The sequence below is a fragment of the Leucoraja erinacea genome, chromosome 4, assembly GCF_028641065.1.
Source record: "Leucoraja erinacea ecotype New England chromosome 4, Leri_hhj_1, whole genome shotgun sequence".
Lineage (NCBI taxonomy): Eukaryota > Metazoa > Chordata > Chondrichthyes > Rajiformes > Rajidae > Leucoraja > Leucoraja erinaceus.
The window spans coordinates 93,997,515-94,023,099 of NC_073380.1; the positions used below are offsets into that span (position 1 = coordinate 93,997,515).

General features: G+C 40.5%; 1 protein-coding gene across 1 annotated transcript in view; it reads right to left on the reverse strand.

Moving 5' to 3' along the window:
- Positions 1–25,585, reverse strand: part of LOC129696067 (uncharacterized) — an 85,892-nt gene that overhangs the window by 54,194 nt on the left and 6,113 nt on the right. Inside the window, exons 2-8 of the mRNA XM_055633475.1 lie at positions 24,572–24,707; positions 18,390–18,568; positions 13,956–14,042; positions 9,669–9,819; positions 7,355–7,516; positions 6,282–6,391; positions 4,392–4,482 (exon numbers count right to left, since the gene is read on the reverse strand). Coding sequence (XP_055489450.1) covers positions 4,392–4,482; positions 6,282–6,391; positions 7,355–7,516; positions 9,669–9,819; positions 13,956–14,042; positions 18,390–18,568; positions 24,572–24,707 — 916 coding nt within the window. The remainder of the gene's footprint in view (positions 1–4,391; positions 4,483–6,281; positions 6,392–7,354; positions 7,517–9,668; positions 9,820–13,955; positions 14,043–18,389; positions 18,569–24,571; positions 24,708–25,585) is intronic.

Genomic DNA, 25,585 nt, shown 5'->3' on the forward strand with positions numbered 1-25,585 from the left:
TCTGTGTGGCCCTTCACCGCTGTGATCTTATGTTATGACTTTCAAGTATCGACCAGATTAAAAGTTGCACATTATTATTTAGGCAACTCACAGATTTGAAGTTGCTGCTGATATTTCTGCTGATATGTGCCATTGTTGACTATACCGAATTTCCAATATAGTGCCTTGAAATCCAGTGTAGTCAGCATTGGCACAGAAGGACCTCTTCTCAACACATCTCATGATGCCATTTTACAAGATGAATCTTCCCGCCTGGCAGCCAGCCAGCCATTCTCTGAAAAACTAATCTAATGCATTCAAATGAGCCTTAATCAGCAAGCATTACTACAATCCTTCAAATTGAAATTAATTACTGCTGAGAGATTTGAAATCTACGAACTGTCCATAAAATGCATTTTTCTTTTACTTTCCAGATTAACATATTTTGATCATAATTAACTTCTAAGCTGCTATTATACCTCAAGCCACTTTATACTCAGTATGTTCCAAATTATTTCATCGACTAGACTATTCCTCGAGCGTTTAACCTCTCCCTCTCCTCTCATTAATGATGCCTGGGCTTCTAACTCTAAAAACACAGCAAGTTAGAAGCCCTCCAGTACTACAGCAATGTTGTTATTTTGTTCACATTTGAGTATCACTGATGATGTGAATAAAATATTCTAGTATGGGACACCATGAGTCAGCAGGGTCCTGCCCACATATTTAAACCTTCTAACACAGGTGCTGAAATGATCAGAGGGAAGATCCCAAATAAATGCCTTATCACATCCATGGATATTCAGGGCAATAATAGTTCCCCTCACTCTATGTACCAAGATTTGAACCACAAATCTTACAAACCCTCGTGGTCCAATATGTTACAAATCCATTGAAGGATTCAACACTGTACATTATCTCTCATCCCTTAGAATTTTCACAGGCATGGAAAATTGATTTCCTCATCTGGACTGAAGATACATTGCCTTGAAATGGGAGATTTTTATTTCTTTGCTGGAAGGGTACAAAATGGCAAGGAAGGAGTAATTATCCATATCAAATTGTTCAAATGAGTGGCTAGCTGAGCCCTGTATGGATGTTATGAGCTAACCATAATAGGGGCAAGGACGGGGACATTTCTGGCAATGTCAACTGTAATTCTCCATCCCAATTACCCCTGAACTGAGGAGGTAGTTTAGAGTCCATTATACTGGCAGATCAAGCATTATGTGTGGGCCAGCCCAAGCAAGGACAAGGACAAAGGACATTTATTGTCAGGTACACCAATTGGTGTAGTGAAATTTGAGTTGCCATTTGCAGCACACCAATAAAAATAAAACACAAAATTAAAGAACTTAACATAAAACATAAAAACATCCCCCCACACTGTGAGGGAAGGCAGCAAAGTCCAGTCCTCTTCGTCTCGTTCACCCATGGTCGGGGCCTATTTGGGGCCTCCACAGTCGCTGCAATGGCGGCCCGATGTTTCAGGCCCACTCGCCGGATGATGGAGCTCCGGCGTCGGAGGATCACTCTCAGCGGACTGGAGTGTGCTGGAACGGCTCCCGAAGTCCACAGGCCGTGCTGGTCGGAGCTCCAACACTGGCGATCTCGGCGAGAGGTCCCAGGCTCCGCGGTGTTTAAACTCAGCGCCGCCTGCAGCTGGACGCTCCGCAGACCCCACAGCTCCGCGATGTTGGAGTCGGCGGTCTGAGCACTCCAGAGCTTACCACACGGTGACCCGGGTAGGGCATCGCCTGCTCCGGGATGGTACTTCAGCATTGTGCTGCCGCCGAAGCTGAGGTTCTGGCCAGTCCCGGCAGGAAACGCCGCTCCAGTCCCGTTGGTAGGCCGCGAGGAAGGGGCGAAGATGCGGCTCGGAGCAAATCCTCATCTCCGACCAAGTAGAATCTGAGAAAAACAGTTTCCCCCTCCCCCCCACATAAAAAGACTAGACCTCCAAAAAAAAAAAAACGTTTGACACACTAAAAATTAAAAAAAAGGGTGAAAGGACAAACAGCTGCAGGCTGGGCAGCCATACTCACTAGAATTTAGAAGATTGAGGGGGCATCTTATAGAAACTTACAAAATTCTTAAGGGGTTGGACAGGCTAGATGCAGGAAGATTGTTCCCGATGTTGGGGAAGTCTAGAACAAGGGGTCACAGTTTAAGGATAAGGGGGAAATCTTTTAGGACCGAGATGAGGAGAACCTTCTTCACACAGAGAGTGGTGAATCTCTGGAACTCTCTGCCACAGAGGGTAGTTGAGGCCAGTTCATTGGCTATATTTAAGAGGGAGTTAGATGTGGCCCTTGTGGCTAAGCGGATCAGAGGGTATGGAGAGAAGGCAGGTATGGGATACTGAGTTGGATGATCAGCCATGATCATATTGAATGGCGGCGCAGGCTCGAAGGGCCGAATGGCCAACTCCTGCACCTATTTTCTATGTTTACTCGACAGCGCCCCCTCGAACCAAAAAGGACAGTAAATTATTATTTTTTTAAATCCAGAAGATGTTTAAAATTTAAAATGAAAAGAGAACATGCTGGAGATGCTCAGCAGGTCAGTCCACAGAAATAACATTTCAGGTCCCAAAATATCTCTTCCTAGAGATGCAGCCTGCCTGATCTGTTTAGGAAGGAACCGTAGATGCTGGTTTAAACCGAAGTTAGACACAAAATGCTGGAATAACTCAGCGGGACAGTCTTAACCCGGAACATCACCCAGTTCTTCTCTCCAGAGATGCTCCCGCTGAGTTACTCCAGCATTTTGTGTCTATCTTCAGCCTGATCTGGTGACTTACACAGCAAATATCCTTCCCCAAAGAACATTAGTAAAGCAGATGGCTTTTTCAATCAATCTAAGGGTTTCATGGTTCACATAACCAAGAGTAGCTTTTCTTTTTAATTCCATATTTAATTTAATTATTTGAATTTAAATTCTCCATCTGGCATAGTGGAATTTCATTTTTTTTTCTGGATTAATTGACCAGATCTGTGGCTATCGGTCTGGGAACATAACCACTTCGCTACCTTAAAGATAGACCAAACTGTAAGGAAAACAGATTTCCCTCTATGTAAACCAGTTGGATTTTAGTTCATAAAACTAAGCTAATCCATAAGTTAACCAGATGGATGATAATGACAATACAATGGTTTAATGTCAGCCTCACTGACACTTGCTTTTTATTCCAGATTTATTTCATGAGTTGGATTTACTTTCCTTGTCTGCTGTGGTATTTTGCTTTTGGATGTCCAGTGTTTATGGATCTGCAGCCCAGGCTTTTCAAATGTCCAAAAACTTAATCATGAAACTGACTACTAAAAAAAAACATCCCATGAAGGGCTAGGGGAACAGATTGCAGATTTGACACCATAAATAGGGAATCACATTCTGCAAAAAGAAATAAAAATATATTTTTAGATTAGCCTATGATCTGAGAGTTCAGGAAAGCGCTGTCAATTTAGACAATACTCCTTTCAGCAAGAAAAACTGCTGATATCAATGTTTAGAGATTGCTGAAATCCTCGGGCTAATTCACATGGTTCCTTTTATTTGAAAAATATTTGACATTTTCTGCTAAAGATTGTACGATGATTGTTTCAGATACAGTCTGGCATGGAGGTACAGTTTGGGCACTTTGTGCAGTCAAGCATAATTTATCCAAGAAATAATTGTGTTGCTATTAGATAAATTCTGGTTCCTCCATCAGCAGAAGTATTGAACTCAAAATAATATCTTCTGCCGCTGTAAAATTTTAAAAATAAATGATTAATAATTTGTTATAATTTATTAAGTATCAGTCAATGGACAGTTGACACTTCATGAATGCAAGACTCAAAATACCAAAGTGTTACAAAACCATGATAAAATGCAAAGCCTTTCAAATAAATGAAAGTTAATAAGCTGTTATTTAAATTAATTAAATGCAACTAAAATAATCAATGATTGGTTGCACCTATAGATTACAAAACTCCATTCCACCCAGTCAGCAGGGACATAATGGGGGAGAGATATGTCTTTGGCAACAAGTGCTAAGCAGGTGGCGATTTAACCCTCCTTCCAACACCTGGCTTGATTGCAGTTAGGTTTATGGCAACTATTCAATGAAGGTCTGTAATCTGAAGAAGGGTTTCGGCCCGAAACGTTGCCTATTTCCTTCGCTCCATAGATGCTGCTGCACCCGCTGAGTTTCTCCAGCTTTTCTGTGTAACCTCTGTAATGTGACTGTTATTGCAGGAGGTTAGGCAATTGTCTAACATGTTCAGCAACAGATGTCCCTTGATAATTATGGCACCGTATGTTGCAAAATACATTCACATGAGTCCTAGGTATTCAGCTGAGTCTCAGGCTGTTTGTGCATATCAGGCTATAAATATTATGTTTCCCGAGTTGATGATGAGTCAGCTCACCTGAAGGACGTGGTACCAGCATGTTTAACATTAAGTACTGCTTTCGATTAGGTCTGTCCTTGATAAGAAACTGATCCAAAGCTGTATATGCCTATGAGATATGCAAAGAAAGTTACTTTATACACAGTATGTTCTGTCGTTAAATAGAAGTCCTTATTCTCTTTCTCTTATTTCTTTCGGAAGATGAGAGTATGTCAGTGCAAATCCATGGACAGCCTAATCTAACTTGGTACCCAAAGATAGTTACCTGTGTACTCTTTAGCCATGGGGTGGTGAATCTATAGAATTAATTGCCTTGGACGGGTGTGGAGGCCAAGTCTTTGGGGTATTTTTAAGGCGGAGTCTGATAGGTTCTTGATTAGTAAGATTGTCAAATGTTACAGGGAAATGGCAGGAGAATGGGGTTGAGAGGAAAAGATAGATCTGCCATGATTGAATGGTGGAGCAGACTTGATGGGCTGAATGAACTAATTCTGCTCCTAAGTCTTATGAATTATAGACCTATAAACAGCTCACAGACTGTGAACATCAGTTGGCCATTCTAAATGCATACATTTATCAATAAGGGCCACTAGAGACTGCAGGGAGATTAACAGCTAGTGTAGCACTTTCTTGCCCCCTGACTGATTGCAGAGCAAGATACCTAAGTAGTAGCCATTCTAAACTGTCAATACCAAGTGCCATCCCAAGTGATGGATTCCTACAGCTGCAATTTGCATTGTAGAAGAAAAACAGCAGAGGATCGGAAGAAATTAGAAATTAAACAAAGCTGAAAGAACGTGATTGCTAGGGGCGGTTCAAAGATTGTAAGGGAAAAAGAAACAGATGCTCTCATTGTTAGCTGGGTGAAAATGAGAAGCTGGTCGCACAGCTAACAATGGCCTATTTCCTTTATCATCATTACAGTTTTGGTCTCCTAATCTGAGGAAAGACATTCTTGCCATAGAGGGAGTACAGAGAAGGTTCACCAGACTGGTTCCTGGGATGTCAGGACTTTAATATGAAGAAAGACTGGATAGACTCAGCTTGTACTCGCTGGAATTTAGAAGATTGAGGGGGGGATCTTATAGAAACGTACAAAATTCTTAAGGGGTTGGACAGGCTAGATGCAGGAAGATTGTTCCCGATGTTGGGGAAGTCCAGAACAAGGGGTCACAGTTTAAGGATTAGGGGGAAGTCTTTTCGGACCGAGATGAGAAAAACATTTTTCACACAGAGAGTGGTGAATCTCTGGAATTCTCTGCCACCGAAGGTAGTTGAGGCCAGTTCATTCGCTATATTTAAGATGGAGTTAGATGTGGCCCTTGTGGCTAAGGGGATCAGGGGGGTATGGAGAGAAGGCAGGTACAGGATACTGAGTTGGATGATCAGCCACGATCATATTGAATGGCGGTGCAGGCTCAAAGGGCCGAATGGCCTACTCCTGCACCTATTTTCTATGTTTCTATGTTTCTATCATTACTTATTCATATCTTTCATTCATTGTTCTTAATCCCTCTACATCATCGTCAATATCCCCATTTCATTTTCCCATGACTTTCAGTCTGAAGAAGGGTCTCGACCCGAAACATTAACCCATTCCTTCTCTCCAGAGATGCTGCTTGTCTTGCTGAGTTACTCCAGCATTTTGTGTCTATTATTCATCTTGCAATTTTTGACTGATTGTTGTTGGGGACAAAGTTCCACTTGGATCTTGTGTGTTTAAAAGAAAATGCCTTGGGAGTCAAGGCGCAACGAGGGACATGCACAGTAATCTGGTGTTTGAGGAGCAGACTGGAGTGTCCTTGGAGCAGTGAATGCTTCCAGCAGCTCAATGGGACAGCAACATCCTGGCACTGTATTAGAATTTTTGGGCAAGCAAATATTAAGCAAATGTTTCAAAGTACTCACAAGTTGAGGCATGTTTGCGGCCATCAATGTTAAACATAATTGACCTGTATTATCATAAGTTCCTGCATCTGCTTCAAACTGCAGTAATAGTCTAGCTGACTCGGTTCGATCTGAAAGGATGTAGAGAAAAATATAGTGACTAGAAGCATGTTAGGTGGAAACAGTGAATATTACAATGTATTTATAATTTAAATGCTTCCCTACTTTGAGTGTGAGCGAATGAAAGTGTGCAGATGGTTTGTGTTGCCAGCACGAACAACTATATTACTCACAAAGACCTGGGAAGCAGGGCTGCTGATAGCACTTTTCAAATTGAGTTCATTAGGTATTAAATTGCCTGCTGCATATTCACTTACTGATTCAGAATATGTCAGGTACACTGTTTAATTACACTTTCTTTAACAATCCCATTTCTATGGGCTCTTAATGAGAGCCCTCAGGTTACAAGCATTTGGACCAAACATTTGATTGAATTAAAGGACATGAAAGCTACATAATTCCTGATATTTATCTCTATCAGAATGGAGTTGTTACTTGTGCTCATCCACTCTTACAAATTTCACTTGGGCTCTGATCCATTCCCGCAGCAAGGAAGAGGCAAGTCAGCGAAATAAATAACCAAACAAATAAATAAATAAACAAACAGGTAGATAAATAAATAAATAAATAATAAATTGGATGGGTATATGGACGGGAAAGGAATGGAGGGTTATGATCTGAGTGCAGGTAGATGGGACTAGGGGTAAATAAGTGTTCGGCACGGACTTGATAGGCCGAGATGGCCTGTTTTCTGTGCTGTAATTGTTATATGGTTTATATGGTTAACAAAGGATAGACTGATACATGTGAGGAAAGTGGTCTGGGAAGAAAACAGACCAGTTTGAGCTCCTTTAGCAACTGACAAATCATTGCAATCTTCAATGGGAGAACACCATGAAAATCAATCAAATGAAAGTGTTCAGAAAATAAATATTATCTCCTTGCAGCTAGCAGAGCCAATGGTACATTCAGTTTGTTAGTTTGGGGATCATGTCCAAGATACCAATGTAATAAAAATAAGTTGCACATCTTACCAAGGTCTGTTGCCAGTTGTAAAGGTGTTCGTTGTTTATAGTCTCTAGCATTTATGTCAGCGCCATGTTTCAACAGACAGTTCAAGGAACTTGCAGCATCATACTTTGCAGCGTAGTGGACTGGTGTCTGAATCATTCCAGTTGTCTTTGCTTCAATGTCCACTTTAAAAAGGGCAATGACAATTACCATATAACCATATAACCATATAACAATTACAGCACGGAAACAGGCCATCTCGACCATTCTAGTCCGTGCCGAACACATAATCTCCCCTAGTCCCATATACCTGCGCTCAGACCATAACCTTCCATTCCCTTCCCGTCCATATAACTATCCAATTTATTTTTAAATGATAAAAACGAACCTGCCTCCACCACCTTCACTGGAAGCTCATTCCACACAGCCACCACTCTCTGAGTAAAGAAGTTCCCCCTCATGTTACCCCTAAACTTCAGTCCCTTAATTCTCAAGTCATGTCCCCTTGTTTGAATCTTCCCTACTCTCAGTGGGAAAAGCTTTTCCACGTCAACTCTGTCTATCCCTCTCATCATTTTAAAAACCTCTATCAAGACCCCCTTAACCTTCTGCGCTCCAAAGAATAAAGCCCTAACTTGTTCAACCTTTCTCTGTAACTTAGTTGCTGAAACCCAGGCAACATTCTAGTAAATCTCCTCTGTACTCTCTCTATTTTGTTGACATCCTTCCTATAATTAGGCGATCAAAATTGTACACCATACTCCAGAATTGGCCTCACCAATGCCTTGTACAATTTTAACATTACATCCCAACTTCTATACTCAATGCTCTGATTTATAAAGGCCAGCACACCAAAAGCTTTCTTTACCCCCCTATCTACATGATAGTTGCAATTGTATGCAAACTCTTCATGTGCAAGCCACATTAACTTTGCAGAATATTTTGTTCTATGCAGCAGAATAACCATCATATTGGTGAACCATCACAAGAATTCAGAAATAGTAATCAATTGACTGTGGAAACTAATTAATTGTGACTTTAAAGCAGAACATCTGTATAGATGAACATCGATGGAGATGGAGGCCTCCTTGGACTGGCCTTTGGCCCCATCGCAGGGCGTGGACTTACATCGGAGTCGATTCCTTGTCTGGGATCGCTCCAACAGCAGCCTGCGGTCTTTACATCGGGAGCTCACAGTCTCAGGAGAGGCCGTGGATGTCGGAAGCTCCAACATCACGGAAGGTTTGACCAGCCCCGATGAGAGGTTCGATTGTCTGGTGCGGGGGAACTGACATCCCCCCCCGATGCAGGAGCAGATCACCTCGACGCGGAGGGCCCGCCTCCGGATACGGGAGTCAAGATCATCCCTTCAACGGAGGGCTCGAGGCCCCTGTCCGCGGGAGACCAAAGGGAAGAGATTGAACTTTTTTCGCCTTCCATCCCAGTGAGGAATGTGGAGGTGTATCTCTGGTGGATGTTTATGTTAAAATGTGGTTTGTGTGTTCTGTTGCTTTTTATTTGTATGACTGACCTCTCAATAAAATTCCTCGTATGTGTCACATTGGCTAATAAAGTATTATTGTGATTGGATAACAGGTCTACTGCACAACTGATAGTCTACAGGGCATGGATGAGCAAGGCATGTTAGGTTTCACAGGTCTGGTTTTTGCTCATACTATGTGGCCATCCCCGGCAATGCTGGTGTTTTTTGTCCATTGCTCCTGAACTGAGGATGTAGATGAATTAACTGCATCAGTAAGTTTGGGATTAGACCAGGTAAGGATGGCACTGCCGGACATCAATGAACCAGATGAGTGTTAACAATAATGTGGTCGTTTCATGAATCTAAAGAGGGATCCAGATCCAAAATGTCATCGATCCAATCCATCCACAGATGCTGCCTGACCTGTTGAGCTACACCAGCACTTGGCTGATAGTTTCATAGTTACTTTTCTGTGGCATTTGATTTCTGAATCAGTGGTCCAAAACCCTTGTGTAGGCACTGAAACACTACTTCTCCATACCACATATAGATATCAGACTATGTGTTCCTCTGATCTGCCATCTTTACTCAAAGGAATTAGACAGTGCCCATGTTTAGAGGATGGACCCATCAAGGTTTTCTCAGCCAACAATCAGGGAAGGCATCACAAAATGTGAACAGTGCTAAAACCAGGTGTCTCAATAGAATGACTAATGAAACAGTTGGGTCAACATGCACACATCTTCACCATGGTGTTGATGACATTCTAGAGGAAAAAAAATCTCCCTCTGCTTCCACTAATCATGTACACATTGTAACTATATTATTACCACTTGTCCAGATATAAGTCTTACCATCACAGTCCAGAAAAAAGTCGACCATTTCCGAATAATCAATAGCTGCAGCCACATGCAGTGGGGTAACACCATAGTTATCAGGCATGTTAACATTGGCATTCTTCTCGATCAAAAACCTGGCCACATCAGGGTGCCATGTTCGGGCTGCCTGTTGACACAGACATGAAGTGCAATGAGGTCATAAAGCAAATGCAGGCTTAAAGCAACAATGAGTGGGTCCTTGCTGAAGTCTAAGAAGATGTTATGCTGACAATATGATGAACAAGGCGATCCTTGACATACAAGGTTCAGCTCTCATTCGGTTAATTTCAACTGAAATATTAGCGTTATTTGCTGGAACAATATACTTTAAGATCACAAGGTATTTATGCATTATTGAGGTGATGGTTAATGATCATGTGCCCTTGCCAACTTATAGGAGTGGTTAAGGCTGACATAGTAAATCTAATTGAAATCAAATTGATGTACATGTTTCATTTACATTGTTTTTTGTTATGTCTGAATGTGCAAAAAGTGTATGTGATGTATTAATACAACTGATAAAAGTAATTAAAATTAATGTAATCCATAAAGGATTTTCCAGAATTTTTAAATTGCAAATATCACAATAATTCCAAATTAAAATACTGCAGATGATGGAAATCTGAAATAAAACAGGAAATGCAGGCAATGTTAGGCAGTGTCCACGGGGATAAAAAACAGAGTTAACAGTTCAATTCAACAGATTTTCATCCAAATGGTTGAAGGATTAAAGAAAAAAGTTTCAAGATGCAAAGAACAAGGATGCAGAGGAGGGAATAAAGTGGCAAGTCAGTGGAAGGAGAGGAGGACAGGAGATAGCCAGCAAGAAATTGAATGACAGAGCCAGATATTTCCCTCTCTCTCTGGCTCCATCACCTATTTCCTCACACAATCAAGTCTTTTGTTCTCCACAAGACCTAGTTTGCTCCTACCCTCCTCCCTTTATCTGCATCTTAAAATTTGTCATATCATTAACTGTTCCCAGTTCTCATGACAGCTCATCAACTCACAACATCAACTCTGTTTTTCGCTCTGTATAGACGTTACCTGATGTTGACCATCTCCTGCATTTTCTGTTTTATTCAGTTATTGTTCACCACGATCATATGTTCGGAGCAGAATTAGGCCATTTGGCCCATCAATCAAGTCTACACCATTCAATCATGGCTGATCTATCTCTCCCTCCTTACACCATTCTCCTGCCTTCTCCCCGTGACCTCTGACACCCGTACTGATCAAAACATTCTTCCTCGTCTCCATCCTAAAAGAACGTCCTTTAATCCTGAGGCTAGACCTCTAGTCCTGGTGGAACCATCCTCTCCACGTCCACTCTATCCAAGCCTTTCACTATTCTGCATGTTTCAATGAGGTCCCTCCTCATTCTTCTAAACTCCAGCGAGTACAGGCCCAGTGCTGTCAAACACTCATCATATGTTAACCTACTCATTCCTGGGTTCATTCTTTCTTGTAAGTCTCCTCTGGACCATCTCCAGATCCAGCACATCCTTCCTCAGATATGGAGCCCAAAATTGCTCACAATATTCAAAATGTGGCCTGACCAGCGTGAGTATAGAAGCTGGGATGTAATGTTAAAATTGTACAAGGCATTGGTGAGACCAAATCTGGAATATGGTGTACAATTTTGGTCGCCCAATTATAGGAAGGATGTCAACAAAATAGAGAGAGTACAGAGGAGATTTACTAGAATGTTGCCTGGGTTTCAACAACTAAGTTACAGAGATAGGTTGAATAAGTTAGGTCTTTATTCTCTGGAGCGCAGAAGGTTAAGGGGGGACTTGATAGAGGTCTTTAAAATGATGAGAGGGATAGACCGAGTTGATGTGGACAAGCTTTTCCCTTTGAGAATAGGGAAGATTCAAACAAGAGGACATGACTTCAGAATTAAGGGACAGAAGTTTAGGGGTAATATGAGGGGGAACTTCTTTACGCAGAGAGTGGTAGCGGTGTGGAATGAGCTTCCAGTGGAAGTGGTGGAGGCAGGTTCATTGGTATCATTTAAAAATAAATTGGATAGGCATATGGATGAGAAGGGAATGGAGGGTTATGGTATGAGTGCAGGCAGGTGGGACTAAGGGGAAAAAAAAAAATTGTTCGGCACGGACTTGTAAGGCCGAGATGGCCTGTTTCCGTGCTGTAATTGTTATATGGTTATATGGTTATAGAGCCTCAGCATCACAAGCCTGTTTTTGTATACAAGCCCTCTTGTAATAAATGCTAGCATTGCATTTGCTTTCCTTATTACTGATTTGACTTGTAGATTAAATTTTAGGGAACCCTGCACCAGCATTCCCAAGTCCCTTTGCACCTCCGATTTCTGGATTCTCTCCCCAGATAGAAAATAATCTTCGCCTTTATTCCTACGACTAAAATGCCTGACTCCACACTTTGCTACACGATATTCCATCTGCCACTTCTCTGCCCACTCTCCCAACCGGTCCAAGTCCTTCAGCAGAGTCCCGGCTTTCACTACACTACACTACCTGCCCCTCCACCTATTTTGGTATCATCCCCAAACATGGTCACAAAGCCTTCTATCCCCTCATCCAAATCATTAATATACAACGTGAAGAGCAGCGGCCCCAGCATCGAGCCCTGCAGAACTCCACTAGTCATTGGCAGCCAACCAGAAAAAGCGCCCCATGTATTGCCACTCTTTGCCTTCTGCCATCCAGACAACCTGATATCCATGTCAATATCTGCCCTTTGATACCATCGGCTCTCATCTTCCTTAGCAGCCTCCCGTGTGGTTTCTGAAATTCTAGGTAAACAACATCAACTGGTTCTCCTTTGTCTGTCCTGCTGTTTACTTCTTCAAAGAGTTCCTGCAAATGTGTCAGACAAGACATCCACTTCACAAAGCCACGCTGACATCGGCCTATTATAGTGTGAACTTCTTAGCACTCCGTGATCTCATCCTTTATAATGAACTTTAAAATGTTACCAACCAGCCTATAGCTGTGAAAGCAATTGACAAATGCCAGATGTCATTATATAATCTTAGGGTAATTTAAGAAAAGTCAATGGGAAGAAATGTATTTTTGATTGCTTGTACTAAACTGTATAACAAGTACTCCACTGTCTCCACATGCAATTGGAGCCATTGAATGTAGCGATATGAAAGACAGTTAGTGAAAAAAAATGAAATTGCACTCACAACTAATTAAATCATATTGCAGAACTAAAAGTTGCTATTAAAATCGACTTTAATCTGTTATTTTAAAGACAGGGAAACTCACAAAATGCTGGAGTAGCGTAACAGGTCAGGCAGCACCCTGGTGAACATGGATAGAAACATAGAAAATAGGTGCAGGAGTAGGCCATTTGGCCCATCGAGCCTGCACCGCCAATATGATCATGGCTGATCATCCAACTCAGTATCCTGTACCTGCCTTCTCTCCATACCCCCTGATCCCCTTAGCCACAAGGGCCACATCTAACTCCCTCTTATATATAGCCAATGAACTGGCCTCAACTACCTTCTGTGGCAGAGAATTCCAGAGATTCACCACTCTCTGTGTGAAAAATGTTTTTCTCATCTCGGTCCTAAATCCTAAAAGATTTGCCCCTTATCCTTAAACTGTGACCCCTAGTTCTGGACTTCCCCTACATCGGGAACAATCTTCCTGCATCTAGCCTGTTCAACCCCTTAAGAATTTTGTAGGTTTCTATAAGATCCCCCCTCAATCTTCTAAATTCTAGCGAGTATAAGCCGAGTCTATCCAGTCTTTCTTCATATCAAAGTCCTGACATCCCAGGAATCAGTCGGGTGAACCTTCTCTGCACTCCCTCTATGGCAAGAATGTCCTTCCTCAGATTAGGAGACCAAAACTATGCAACACTCCAGGTGTGGTCTCACCAAGACCCTGTACAACTGCAGTAGAACCTCCCTGCACCTATACTCAAATCCTTTTGCTATGATTGCTAACATACCATTTGCTTTCTTCAATGCCTGCTGCACCTGCATGCCTACTTTAAATGACTGGTGTACCATGACACCCAGGTCTCGTTGCATCTCCCCTTTTCCTAAGGTGACATTTCAGATTGACGAAGGCTGAAGTAGGGTCCTGACCTGAAATGTCACCTGTCCATGTTTTCCAGAGATGCCACCTGACCTATTGAGTTACTCCAGTATTTTATGTCTTTCTTTAGTATGGCAGCATCTGCAGTTCCATTTCAAAGACAACGTACGGTTTTGAGTAAAATGCGTTTTCTAAAAAAGGAAAGCCATTAAGTTCCCTTTACCCCGTGTAAAACACCCTGTCCATATCTGTCAGTGGAATTAATATCTGCTCCATTTTCCAGCAATGTGTTCAAGCGCTCCAGGTCAATCTAAACAAGGATTACAGACATTTCTTGATTATCAATATCAACATTGCCAAATATAATTATCAGAAAGTTACAGTACATGCAGAGTAATGAATAAGTAGATAACTCATTGCCTTGTGTTTGGCAGTTTTGAAATTAATATTTTTCTCCATCTTGTTAAAAATGCTATATTTTGTATTTATATTATCTTGCATATGAAATTCCGTTAGACCCTTCACATAGTTCAAAGTGCAATAAACGTTGCATTCACACCCATAAACCTCCCAAACAACGGGCTGGGAAGCCAAATGTCCTCCAACCATCACCACAGTTTAGGTGACGTTTTTGATTGGCAAGCTGATTACTAATAATACTACCGTTATATTTTTGTGATACACATTGTCCAATGCCACCTCTCAAACAACAGTCACTGTGCTCATTTCATACTCAAATTGTAACAAAAAGACTCACAACTATATACTTTTTACCTAACAGTCCTATATTGCACATCCAAACTGTTTAAAGTATCCTGATGTTCAAGTATTAATATTATTATTTCATTTATGAGTTTCTCGTTCGGAAATGATTTCATTCCAAGTAAGCTTTTCTGATACTCACAATTCTAGACATGTTTTAATAGTATTGACAGATTAAAAACAAAACAAAATGCATAAACTGTGAACCTGCCGTCCAGGCCATCATTCAGGGTATTAATAGAATCAAAGCAATAATTGAAACGGTCACATAACCTAGTAAAGTAATAAATTAGTTATTTTCTATTATATCAAGAGCCAATGGCTTGGTCTATACTAGATTGTGCTTTACCCATTGCACTATTAGTGGAATATTTTTAAATCAGTGTTGATCCCTTGCATGTGGATGAGAAGGAAATGGAGGGTTATGGTATGAGTGCAGGCAGGTGGGACTAGGGGGAAAAAAAGTTGTTCTGCACGGACTTGTAGGGCCGAGATGGCCTGTTTCCGTGCTGTAATTGCTATATGGTTATATGGTTATATGGTTGATGAGATGGCCTCTCCATAATGATATTATTAGCAAACACCAAATGCTTTCAGCATTGAAACACTGAAATATTCTGCCACGGACCAAAATGAAAAGGGATAGACACAAAATGCTGGAGTACCCAGGCAGCATCTCTGGAGAGAAGGAATGGGCGACATATTGTGTCGAGACCCTTCAGAGAAAAAGGGATAACCGCCAGCACCCAAGGAGCTAGAAATGTAAAGTCTGTGCGTTGTGGGGCCAATGCTGCCTCATACAGCAAGGAGGCAGGCAGAGGTCTGCAAGACCCCTAAGGTGTTGAATGAAGTTCCGGGACTGCTGGGCTCCGCAGGGTGTAGAATGTATCCTCAATAAGGATTGTATCATAATTGTATAATAGTTTATTATGAATATATGTTTGTATTGTATTATGGTGGTGGGGTCTGGCTTGTTTTATTGTAGTGTCAATATTATTTTTTAATAATTTAATAAATTTTTTGATTAAACAAAAAAAAAGAATAATAAAAAAGGTGTTGAATGAAACTCGGGCAGGTTAGCCAATACAAATTAAGCCTTTTGGAAAAATATCTGAAGAATAAATAATTAATATGGAAGGCAAGTTCTACCTAATCTTATTTAAATAAAACTGTGGCAGATGTAGAAAATCTGAAACAAATGCCAGAAATGCAAGTTCTAACGAAGGTTTCACTGATCAGAAATGGTGGCTTTGTTTCTCTCTCCACGCATGCTGCCTTGTCCAATAAGATTTTTGAGAACTTTCTGCTTTTGTAACATGGGTTAAAAACATGGGTATGTTTTTCATGTGATACTTGATCCACTAAGTCTGATTCACCAACTAAAAGTACAACATAGACACATAGAAACATAGAAAATAGGTGCAGGAGTAGGCCATTCGGCCCTTCGAGCCTGCACCGCCATTCAATATGATCATGGCTGATCATCCAACTCAGTATCCTGTACCTGCTTTCTCTCCATACCCCCTGATCCCTTTAGCCACAAGGACCACATCTAACTCCCTCTTAAATATAGCCAATGAACTGGCCTCAACTTCATTTTGTGGCATAGAATTCCAGAGATTCACCACTCTCTGTGTGAAAAATGTTTTTCTCATCTCAGTCCTAAAAGATTTCCCCTTTATCCTTAAACTGTGACCCCTTGTTCTGGACTTCCCCAACATCGGGAACAATCTTCCTGCATCTAGCCTGTCCAACCCCTTAAGAATTTTGTACGTTTCTATAAGATCCCCTCTCAATCTCCTAAATTCTAGAGAGTATAAACCAAGTCTATCCAGTCTTTCTTCATAAGACAGTCCTGACATCCCAGGAATCAGTCTGGTGAACCGTCTCTGTACTCCCTCTATGGCAAGAATGTCCTTCCTCAGATTAGGAGACCAAAACTGTACGCAATACTCCAGGTGTGGTCTCACCAAGACCCTGTACAGCTGCAGTAGAACCTCCCTGCTCCTATACTCAAATCCTTTTGCTATGAATGCTAACATACCATTCGCTTTCTTCACTGCCTGCTGCACCTGCATGCCTACTTTCAATGACTGGTGTACCATGACACCCAGGTCTCGTTACATCTCCCCTTTTCCTAATCGGCCACTATTCAGGTAATAGCCTATTTTCCTGTTTTTGCCCCCAAAGTGGATAACCTCACATTTATCCACATTATACTGCATCTGCCATGCATTTGCCCACTCACCCAGCCTATCCAAATCATCTTGCAGCCTCCTAGCATCCTCCTCACAGCTAACACTGCCCCCCAGCTTCGTGTCATTTGCAAACTTGGAGATGTTGCATTCAATTCCCTCGTCCAAATCATTAATATATATTGTAAATAGCTGGGGTCCCAGCACTGAGCCTTGCGGTACCCCACTAGTCACTGGCTGCCATTCTGAAAAGGACCCGTTTACTCCTACTCTTTGCAACCACTTGGATGCAACCACTCGGGTACACTGAAGACATTTCTTCCTGCCCTAAAGGACCCAATGTGATTAGACCAGATGCATAGGATCATTTTAAGGCCAGAGCTGTGAGCTCTGATTGATAATAGGAGAAGTTGATGGTGTTGTGAGAAAGCCTAGCTCTCAAAACTCTGTCGACAGCTACTACCATTCGTGAAATCCATCTCAGCTATTCTCATATTCAGAAACATTAAAAAACTGAATATGAAGATAATATATATTTTTTTATAATAAAAGTAACAAAAATGATTCAAAATGATTAAATTTATGCAAATAAATTAAAATAATTTAATAAAGAAGTTTACCTTCCCTTTTTCTTTCATTGCCAGAACCCTACAATTCTCTGAATGGAAATATGGGGAAAATAAATTACACAAAAAATTATTAGGGAATAGATTGCTTATTCAGCTAGAACAGACTCAATGGGCCGAACTGCTGTCTTTCAAATTGTAAGGAAAGATGATGATCTCTTATATTGATGGGCTCTAGTTATGCGGTTCCCATTGGTGAAAATATTCTGTCTGGATCCCCTCTATCAAAACATTGCATCGTTTTGAAGACTTTATATTGGGATTCCTCAACCTTTGTTCAAGAGAAAAGATATTCAGCCCGATTTAAACTTACAAAATTCTTAAGGGGTTGGACAGACTAGATGCAGGAAGATTGTTCCCGATGTTGGGGGAAGTCCAGGACAAGGGGCCACAGCTTAAGGATAAGGGGGAAATCCTTTAAAACCGAGATGAGAATAACTTTTTTCACACAGAGGGTGGTGAATCTCTGGAACTCTCTGCCACAGAGGGTAGTTGTGGCCAGTTCATTGGCTATATTTAAGAGGGAGTTAGATGTGGCCCTTGTGGCTAAGGGGATCAGGGGGTATGGAGAGAAGGCAGGTACGGGATACTGAGTTGGATGATCAGCCATGATCATATTGAATGGCGGTGCAGGCTCGAAGGGCCGAATGGCCTACTCCTGCACCTAATTTCTATGTTTCTATGTTTCTATTATCTATTCCTGATATGTACACTCTTGCATTCCTGATATCCTCCTCGTAACATCCTGCCATTCTCCTCAATGAAAATGCGCAGTGAAATACCACAATCTAATGAGGACAGTCAACTCCCACAGAGGGTGGCCTTTAGTGAGCCAGTGGTCATTTTGTCTGTTGTTAATGGCCAATACACAAGGAATCAGTCAGGTTGTTCAACATTCTGTCCTTCTCTCATTTTAACTGTAAAGCTAAACGAGCTGGGCTTGATTAAGACAAGAAGAAAGATTGTTAACCTTAGGAAAGAACATATTTCAATCATGTTTAACGGTTCTATTGCATCAAAAACATTTTCCAACATATAACATGAAATACTTTGACAAGTGAATCGTCAAAATACCTGGCTGTCATTGCCCCTCTTTGATATTGTAATGAAATACTGAAGGAAAGCTACAGTGGGTGAAGCACTTGTGCTTTTGTGTTCAGCATTTGCTTCTGCAGGTTGATTCACTGTTGGAATTTGGTGTGTTGCATCTGTATTTCTCTTCAAGCCAATGTATGTGGCAGAATCCGTTGATTCTGGAAATCAAATGTAAAGATTAAACAGTATCTGTTTTCTTCATGATTGTCATAGCAATGTAGTATAACATTTATGGTGGCCCTGGTGCATCTGGTCTACAAAGCAAGATCAGAGTGTATTTGTGGAATGGGTATATTTATCATCCACATCCAATTGCCCCTCAACTCAGCAGCTTAAGAATCAACCACATTAGTGGGCCTGGAATCGCATGGAGTCTGAATAATACAAAGTTTACAGATTTCCTTTCCTGCAGGACAATAGTGAGAAACATCAGGGTTTTTGCAGCAACAATTTAGTAGTTTCATGGTTATAGACATAGACAATAGGTGCAGGAGTAGGTCATTCGGCCCTTCGAGCCTGCAACTGCCAATCAATATGATCATGGCTTATCATCCAACTCAGTATCCCGTACCTGCCTTCTCTCCATACCCCCCTGATCCCTTTAGCCACAAGGGCCACATCTAACTCCCTCTTAAATATAGCCAATGAACTGGCCTCAACTACCTTCTGTGGCAGTGAATTCCAGAGATTCACCACTCTCTGTGAAAAATGTTTTTCTCATCTCGGTCCTAAAAGATTTCCCCCTTATCCTTAAACTGTGACCCCTTGTTCTGGATTTCCCCAACATCGGGAACAATCTTCCTGCATCTAGCCTGTCCAACCCCTTATGAATTTTGTAAGTTTCTATAAGATCCCCCCTCAATCTTCTAAATTCTAGCGAATACAAGCCGAGTCTATCCAGTCTTTCTTCATATGAAAGTCCTGCCATCCCAGGAATCAGTCTGGTGAACCTTCTCTGTACTCTCTCTATGGCAAGAATGTCTTTCCTCAGATTAGGAGACCAAAACTGTATGCAATACTCCAGGTGTGGTCTCACCAAGACCCTGTACAACTGCAGTAGAACCTCCCTGCTCCTATACTCAAATCCTTTTGTTATTGTTAGAGATTGTAGAGATTAACTTCTACTTTATATCTAAAAATCTAGATTTTAATTAATTTATTTATTTATTTTATTATTATTTTTATTTATTTATTTTCTTTATTAGAAGTACGGTAAATTACAATCCTACACAGCACATATATCTTAATACATTTTTTGTACCGCTTCTTTTTTTTTTTTTGAGCTTTAAGAAAAAGGTAGAAGTAAGGAAAGTAAAGAAAGTGCAAGAGAGTCGTGCAGTGCAAGAGTGTTGGGAAAAGAAAGCCCCTTAGGAAAGAAGTTAGAGAAGGAAGTAAAGTGAGAAAGTAGACCCTAGAAAAGAAAGAAAGAGAAAATAGAAACAATCGCTCTATTATAACATTAAACTCCGCAGAAAGGGGACTACCAATCAAGTCTGTTTTTGTTATTTTACCTCCCGTTACCAGGTCCTGATACCACTTATTTATATATTTGTTTTTTTTAGATTACTATTGCACCTCATACTTGTAATAGGTCCAGAAACATAGACCACGTCTTTTGGAATTGGTCTGCTTTACCTGCTAGGAGGAATCTCATCTCTTCCAGATGTAATGTTTCAAACATATTTGATATCCACATTTTTATTGTTGGTGTCGGCGCATTTTTCCAGAATTTAAGTATAAGCTTTTTTCCCATTATTAGCCCGTAATTAAATAAATTCCTCTGAAACACGTTTAATTCAGGGTTATCTTCCGATATTCCGAAGATAATCCATTCTGGTTTTGGTACCAGTTTTATTTTGATCAATTTTGAAAAAATATCAAATATTTCATACCAGAATTTTTGGATTTTTGTACAAAAAACAAAAGAGTGCGCTATGGTAGCTTCTTGACACAGGCATTTATCACAGATTGGTGAAACATTAGGGAAGGTTTTATTTAATTTAGTTTTTGAATAATATAATCTATGTACTGTTTTAAATTGGATGAGCGTATGTCGTACGTTGATCGAGCATTTATGCACCTGTAGTAAATGATTATCCCAGGTCTCTTTTGAGATTTTTATAGCTAATTCTTGTTCCCAATCTTTTCTAATTCCATCTGTTGTGGGTATTTCTATGTATCTATCTATTATCTCACTGGACGCAGAAAAAGTGTTTGATCAAGTAGAATGGGATTATATGATTAAAGTATTGCAAAAATTCCAATTGGGAGAAAACTTTATCGCATGGATAAAACTATTATATAACAAACCTACGGCTAGAATATTAACTAATAATATTTTATCCTCGAAATTTGAACTATCAAGGGGCAATAGACAAGGATGCTCATTATCACCGCTGTTATTTGCTTTGGTAATTGAACCCCTTGCTGAAAAAATAAGAACACATCCGGATATTTATGGTTATAATACAAAATACTCAAAGAATAAAATATCCCTATATGCCGATGATGTACTACTGTACATCACAAAACCACAAATTAGTATACCAAACATATTAAATTTAATTGAGGACTTTGGATCCTTTTCAGGTTATAGAATAAATTGGAACAAAAGTGAAATTATGTCGATAAAACCAAAAGACTCAACACATCTTCGGAAATTTCCCTTTAAAATAGCTACAGAAAAATTCAAATATTTGGGAATTGAAATTACTAGAAATTACCAGGATATGGTTAAAGCCAATTATAATCCCTTACTCAAGAAATTGAATAATCTGATTAAATTCTGGAAAACACTTCCGATGTCCTTAATAGGCAGAATAAATGCTATTAAAATGGTTTTCCTACCACAAATTCTATACCTATTTCAGTCAATACCTATATATCTCCCAAAAAAGTTTTTCAAAAAATTGGACTCAGACATTACAAATTATAAATCCCATAGAATACAAATAGCACACCTTAATAAACGAAAAGAGCTGGGGGGTTTAGCGCTCCCTAATTTTATGTATTATAATTGGGCAGTAAATATTAAAAATATGATTCACCTGCTGGACAATTCTGCACAGCAGGCGGACTGGATGGTAATGGAAAAAGGGGACTGCTCCCCGAGTAATATAGGAGCGACCATCCTCTCACCAATAAATTTGAATAATAAAAATTATAATAAAAATCCAATTTTACATAACACAATAAGAACATGGAAACAAATAAAACAGAATTTAAAATTAAGAAACCTATCTCTTTTAATACCAATAGTCAATAATCCATCGTTTAAACCATCAGTCATAGACAAATCATTTATACAATGGGAAAGAATGGGAATTAAAACGCTCGAAGATCTGTATGAATTGGGGAATTTACTATCATTTCAACAACTACAACTGAAATATAATTTGAAAAATAACCAATATTTTAAATATCTTCAAATTTGTGATTATCTGAAAAAACACACAAAAGATTATCATAATATGCCTTCCGACTTATTGGATGAAGCAATGAAGACCAAGGCGGAATCAGCTAATTTAATATCGTACCTATATAATATCATTTTAAACATAGATTTTAATTTATGATTTGAATTTAAAGTCCTCAGCTGCCATGGTGACATCTGGGTCAACGGGCCAGAACTATGCTGCTGGTGCAGTAGCTTATGCATTGATATGGAAAGTACAGAATTTCATATCCAAAAAATGCATAAAGTATACTGCGAGTAAAGTAAAATATGGGAGTCTTCTAAAAGTCAGTGGAGGACAACTGAATGAAGGCATGAGTGGCAATATGTTAAAGGCATGGTTGGTCGAGGATCTGAAAATATGGTTATGGAAAAATTTACTGATGTAACTTCAACAGCCAGTACATTTTGACTACAGAATTCCCAACTAGTGCAGTTGAAGAGGTCTTTGCCTGCAACATTGATACCAAAATAACAATAAAATTCATCTGTAACTCCCAAAGAAAGGAAAAAATAGAATGTTCATTATTGTTTCAGCTGCTCAACAAATTATATTCCTATTCAAAGTCTGATCTTGGATGTGGGTGTGTGTTTGTTTGTGTGTGTATTTGTTTGTTCATGTGTAACAGCCTATTGCACTTTATCTGCTTATTTATGTGTATATTGAACTGAACTGTTCTGTATTTTTGCTTACAATATTCTGTTGTGCTGCAGCAAGCAAGAATTTCATTGTCCTATCTTGGACACATGACAATAAAATCTCTTGACTTGACTTGTAATCACACCTTCGCGAAGAAACGACGCGGTAATGGTAACATTTTTACAAGTTCCGGTAGAGATTTTTCCCGTGGAGTCCAAAACCACATCTGAAAATTTCAGGCTTTATTTCTCGACATTACTGAAAATGTTTAAAAATACTTTGAATTTAAAATGTTTTTTACTTTAAAATCATTCCTCACAGCCTCCAACACACTTTGATATAAAATTGCAAGACAGGAACACTCTGACCTTTTCAGCTCAATGGCATCTCAAATCAAGTGCACCTGACATTTCAAACAATGTTGCCATCATAGCTCCTGGCAGGACAGGATGGGGAGGATCAAGGTATTGCAATTGGGGATTGGGATTTTATTTATTATCTCCAGTGCTGTGGGAGGCTCACGAGCTATGATCTTTGCTGAGGAGTGCTTGAATCTTACCTTCGGCAAAGGGTTGAGTTGGAGGACCAGGCCTCCCGTGGGGGCTACGGGTAGGGGATGCGGGTGCGATGGGGGAGCAGACCTAACGGGTCTGCACTTGGTCTAGTATAAATATAAAAATTGCATTTGGAGTTTGAATTAAGGTAAATCCCTACTAAGACATTTAGGTATCCAGCTAATTTTCAGTTGGAAAATAACACAATACTTCCAGCCAGTTAAGGCCTTGAGCACAAGGGTTTGAACCTCTGAACATCTGATTCTCTTCACATTGCTACCACTCCGCCAAGCTGTAAATAAAAATACATTCTAAAAAATTGGAGGATGGAAGCAATGGAGTGACAGAAATGGTTTAGAAGCGAGGGAAGCAGAACGCTAGAGAGTGAGGGGACACCACAGAAAGAGTGAGAGAAAATGAAAGGGCAAGAGAGAGACCAAAATAGAAACGAGAGACTCCATTCCAATGTTTCAACGGGTCCCCCTTGGTCTAGTTACTTTCTGAAATTTCTACCGGTCTACCTCTCAAACAATTCCCAGCCCCCCCAGCAAACATCAGGGGCAAAATTAACTTTTCACCAAAGGCATAAAATGGACAGTAATGGAATAGGTCCACTGCTGGATTTTTCCAAATTATGTCAATGGATTATAAATCAATGGAACAGTCTCCAAAACAACTGAGTGACTGGGTACCGCTAATTACATTCCCAACTTAAGTAAATAAGTACAAAGGATGAGGATTTTTATTTGTGGTTCTATCCAGTAATCCTGCACACACGTTTGGTCCTGGATCCATTAGCAGTTTCTGTTTGGCCATGTGCCTATAGCACGAGTGCCAGCTCAATCCTGGCTGAATGCCCATCCATCTGCCCACATTAACATGGCACACTTTCTGCAAACTCTCCACCCCTTCCCCCTCCCCAACCAGGCCAGAGAGAAGATTCTGCCCTGACAGAACTCCCTTCCAAAGAGAAGACGCCTATAGTTTCTAGAGCTGCTTCTTCCCTCCCTTGGCTTCAGGGACTCGAGAGGGAAATTTGCATTACATCTGAGCACTACCAGTGCTGCATTGGATTTAGAAAATAAGTGCAGGAGGAGGCCATTCGGCCCTTCGAGCCAGCACCGCCATTCATTGTGATTGTGTCATAGCTAAACATAATTTTAATTTCCGCAGATATAAGTGGGCAATTGGAAACTAATCAATTTACTTGCTTCAAAAATGTTATAAGCCCAGCTATTGCACAAAGTAATTTTGAAAGACCTTAAATAGGCAACATGGTGGACTTCCATGGTCAGACAGCTCAGAAGATCATTGTCTGCATCACAGCCACCAGCCCCGGTCAGTTTCCACCAGCTTTGAAACACACGGCATGGAAACAGGCCCTTCGGCCCACTGGGTCCATGCTGACCATCGATCACCTGTTCACACTAGTTCCATGTTATCCCTCTTCCACATCCGGTGTGGAAGAGTGGAAGCTTTGACTCGAATTTCAGCAAAAGTAAAGTTGCACTACCTAGCTCAGCGTCAGTTTTAAATGGTATGTGTTGACACGGAGCCCGTCGTTGCCGGTTGTAGTCACTCCACTTGTCTTCCACACAGTCCAAATCCCCTGATCCAGCTGCTGCAACTTCATCCTTTGCTTGTACGTTCTGCGGAGAAATAGTCAAAGTATGTGTTTACTGATTGTTACAATGCAAATTACAAGCAAACGTCTTCCAGCACTGAGTCAGCATTACACAGACTTCAGAACTTCAAATTTAGTTTCAATAGGTTCAGCGCGAAAATTTAGAGACATTGCCATATTTCACACAACATTCAGTATTCAGTCTCCCCATTCTTCTCTTTTGTTCAGCTCCCAGCACCTCACCCAAGTTGCCACTGTTGCCTGTAGGGTTTTTGATCAAAACTTAGTCTGATCCTCGTCTATTCACAGATGTAGTATATGTGCTTTCACACACATAGGGTAAGATTTAGGACCCAAGAGCCTTTTCTCTCTTCCCACCAAATGAGACGGGGTTGCTTAGGGCAGTGGTTCCCAACCTTTTTTAGTTCATGGCCCCCTTGGGATCTTTAATTTTTCTGTGCCCCCCCCCCCCTGACATTATTAGCGGGGGAAAAAAAATAAAAAAAATGGCCCCCTTCATTGAACCTGTGGCCCCCTAAATCCCCAAATTTTTCTGTGGCCCCCCTGAAATTTGCCATGGCCCCAGGTTGGCTTTGACTTTGACACTGACATCGGGGGGGGAAGGGTGCAGTGGAGAGATAAGTTTTTTTGGCCTTCCATCACAGCGATGTGATGGATGTTTATGTAAATTATGTTGTGTCTGGGGTCTATTTGTTTGTAATGTATGGCTGCAGAAACGGCATTTCGTTTGGACCTCAAGGGGTCCAAATGACAATTAAATTGAATCTTGAATCTTGAATCACTAGTTTAGGCCACAGAGTAAGTCAGAAATCTTTTAAACATTTTTTAAAATGAATTGACATTCAATCTCACTTCCTCTTAAAGTGGCAACAAAGGTTTTTG